We start from the raw sequence: 3,130 nt of genomic DNA on the forward strand, positions 1-3,130 counted from the left end.
CCGAGGGGCCACAACAAGCAGTCCCTTATATCATATCATGCCTACCCACTAAACTCCTTTGATACCAGCAAGAAGCGCATATCCGCATAAATGTGATCACATATCACCATAAAGCTCATTGCCATGATATTGGAAATTTTGTTGTTCCTTTCACTCCAAATGCGACAACCAACAATAAATCAATCATAGCGATCAAGAAGAAGGGGAATGATTCTTGTTTTTTTTATCTATGTTTGTAGAGTGTACAACTTTATGTTTATGATGTATTGGGTTTTTTTCCTGTCTTATTAATGAATGAAAGGCGCGCTAGAGATGGCTGTGTCAACGCAGAGGCCAGGGTTTTCACCACCTTCAAAAAAGCAAGAAAGAAGGCAATGCTGCTGCATTTAGCTTAAATTTACTAGATCTGTTGGTTGGGTCGATGAGGTACGTAGAAATTAGTAAAAGGGACATGTCAGGTTGACACGCAAAAGAAAAAGAAAAAGAAAAGCGTGAGCAGGGTGTAACGTACGGCACTCCAACCATGCTAATCGACTGAGAACATACGCCGGACTGGAATCCATGCCCTACTGCTACAATCAAAATAATTAGCGAGGGAGTGATGGGTAGAAAAGTCCATGGTGCATGCATGCTATGGCAAACAGATGGGGGGCCATTTTCGTGTGCACCACTACGTCCTTATGACAAGAGGGTACCTGTAGCTAGAGCTGGCTCGCCCTACTTACGTTACTCCACTACCGTCTTTGTCATATGTACTATGTATGCAATGTCGGTCTGTACCTACCGGAAACTGCTCAGCACGCCACACAACAATACAATACATACAGATCACATATATAGGAGTACATCTTAGGTATGGGTGCCCCTACATAGACGTGTGGTGTGGCGTGAGCAAGGGACAAGGCAACTAACAGATTTTCCCATTTGCAACAGGGTGCAACTAATAGAGTTGAAATATTGTTACCGGATATGTTGCTGTGCCGATCCGCACACCCACCGGCGGCACTGGTTTACAGGGATTGTGGCACACGCGTCCGGATCTGATTGGCTCCTCCGCCCTATTAAACCACACCGTATGTATCTCCACTTCTCCACACAGAGCACACCCATCCACCATCCATCCACGCTAGAAGCAGCGGCGAACAAGTGCACCCCTAGCTGCGAGCACAAGGAGCAGGCAGCAATGGCGAGGCGTCGCCTCCTTGCCGTGCTTATGCTCCTCGTCGTGGTAGTGGCAGCCTCCACTTTCCACCAAGCGGCCGCCGCTGGCCGAGGCCTTGCTGCCGTCGAGAAGTTTGCGGACCTGGAGCCAAAGCCAAAACCTAAACCAGAGCCAATGCCCAAACAAATGCCCAAGCCAGAACCCAAGCCGATGCCTAAACCTGAACCGAAGCCAGAGCCCAAGCCCAAGCCAATGCCCAAACCTGAACCAAAGCCAGAGCCCAAGCATAAACCAATGCCTAAGCCAGAGCCCAAGCCGGAACCTATGCCTAAGCCGGAGCCCAAGCCTAAACCTGACCCGAAACCAGAGCCACCACCGAAGCACAAGCCGCCAACAGCTTACAATTGATGGGATGCTATATATGAAAACTGAAGGATCGAGGAGATCATGGCCGGAGCCACAATCACGATATTTCTAGAATAAGTGGTGTAGTAACAATGTCATTCTATCCGGCTAGCTCCATAGTGATGCATCTTTCTGTATTCTATGTATTTCGTTACATTTACAAAGTTTCTGTTCCATGCACCCATGATGAGTATTACTACTTTGTAATTGTTAATTTGCTTGTTGGTGTACGTTCAGTTTTGTACGTGACTCGTTGTTCTATTTGTGTATCTATATGCATGATTCTATTCATTCGCATGAATGAGTTATTTTGTCCAGAGGACCGTAGTCTATGTTGTTTTTCTCCATGGGATGCAGTATAACATTTATTTGGAGAATATTGCACTGGAGCAAACGATATTCTTGCATATCTAGACTTCATATGTGACAAGTAACCTCATGGAATTTTTGGAAGACTTTATCAAAGGTAGAAAGGTGGCTCCTTTGTAAGGTCAAGAGTAGGAGTTTATATTCCCATAATTTGGAATTGATCTAAGTAGATTGGGCCATGGGGCATCATTAGTGGCACAGAATATTACCTTTTGCTAAGGAACAAAGATACCATCTTGCATCTTAACATCCACCAAAACTCCAAATGTAATCCAAAGAAAAAGAATATTCCTTTTTGTTGAGGAACAAAGATACCATCATGTATCTTAACATCCACTAAAACTCCAAGTGAAATCCAAAGAAAAAGATAAGGATAGCTTATAAACACCCTTCCACTAAAATGAGGATAGCTTATAAAACCAATCAATCAGTCCTGATGTTTGAAGTCAAAAAAAAGTTAATTTATCTGATTAGATAAACAGTCTATGACAATGGGGCCCACCCGTCAGCTTGACTGGTCAACGGTCAAAGCTGACCGCTGACATCACCCTGACATCATGCTGACGTCATGATTGCATTTTCTAATTTAATTAATTCTGTTAATTCTAAAAATATTTTAAATCTTTAAAAATTAATATAAAATAATCCGTAGCTTGGATGAAAATACTTTGTACATGAAAGTTGCTCAGAACGACGAGACGAATCCGTATATGCAGTCCGTTCGTCCGCCACACGTCCCTAGCATAACGAACATGCAACAATCCCCCTCCGTTGCATCTGTCCGAAAATGTCAAACACCGGGGATACTTTCCCGGATGTTTTCCCCCTTCGCCGGTATCACCTAATACCGCGTTAGGTCACCTCTAGCACCGCGTATTGCCATGTTACGCTTTGTGATGCTTTGATTGCTCTGTTATTTATTGTGTTCCCCCTCCGTTACTTCTTTCCGGTAGACCCCGAGACTACCGGCGACCCCCGATCGACTACGGTGTTGATGACCCCTCCTTCTTGCCAGAGCAACCAGGCAAGCCCCCCCCCCCCCTTGATCACCAGATATCGCCTATTCTCTCTCTACTGCTTGCATTAGAGTAGTGTAGCATGTTACTGCTTTTGGTTAATCCTATTCTGCTGCATAGCCTATCATTGTTGCTACATCTGTTGATACCTTACCTGCAATTCCTAACTGCTTAGTAT

At 44.6% G+C, this 3,130-nt stretch overlaps 1 protein-coding gene across 1 annotated transcript; it reads left to right on the forward strand.

Moving 5' to 3' along the window:
- Positions 1-1,099: 1,099 nt before the first annotated feature.
- Positions 1,100-1,884, forward strand: LOC109779163 (uncharacterized). Its single transcript, XM_020337775.1, has one exon. It carries the CDS (start codon positions 1,184-1,186, stop codon positions 1,568-1,570), a length of 387 nt encoding a protein of 128 aa, XP_020193364.1. The 5' UTR covers positions 1,100-1,183; the 3' UTR covers positions 1,571-1,884.
- Positions 1,885-3,130: the final 1,246 nt, after the last annotated feature.

Source organism: Aegilops tauschii, chromosome 5 (genome assembly GCF_002575655.3).
Source record: "Aegilops tauschii subsp. strangulata cultivar AL8/78 chromosome 5, Aet v6.0, whole genome shotgun sequence".
Lineage (NCBI taxonomy): Eukaryota > Viridiplantae > Streptophyta > Magnoliopsida > Poales > Poaceae > Aegilops > Aegilops tauschii.

Coding starts and splice junctions, on each gene's coding strand:
- LOC109779163 (XM_020337775.1), top strand. CDS start 1,184: ATGGCGAGGCGTCGCCTCCTTGCCGTGCTTATGCTCCTCGTCGTGGTA.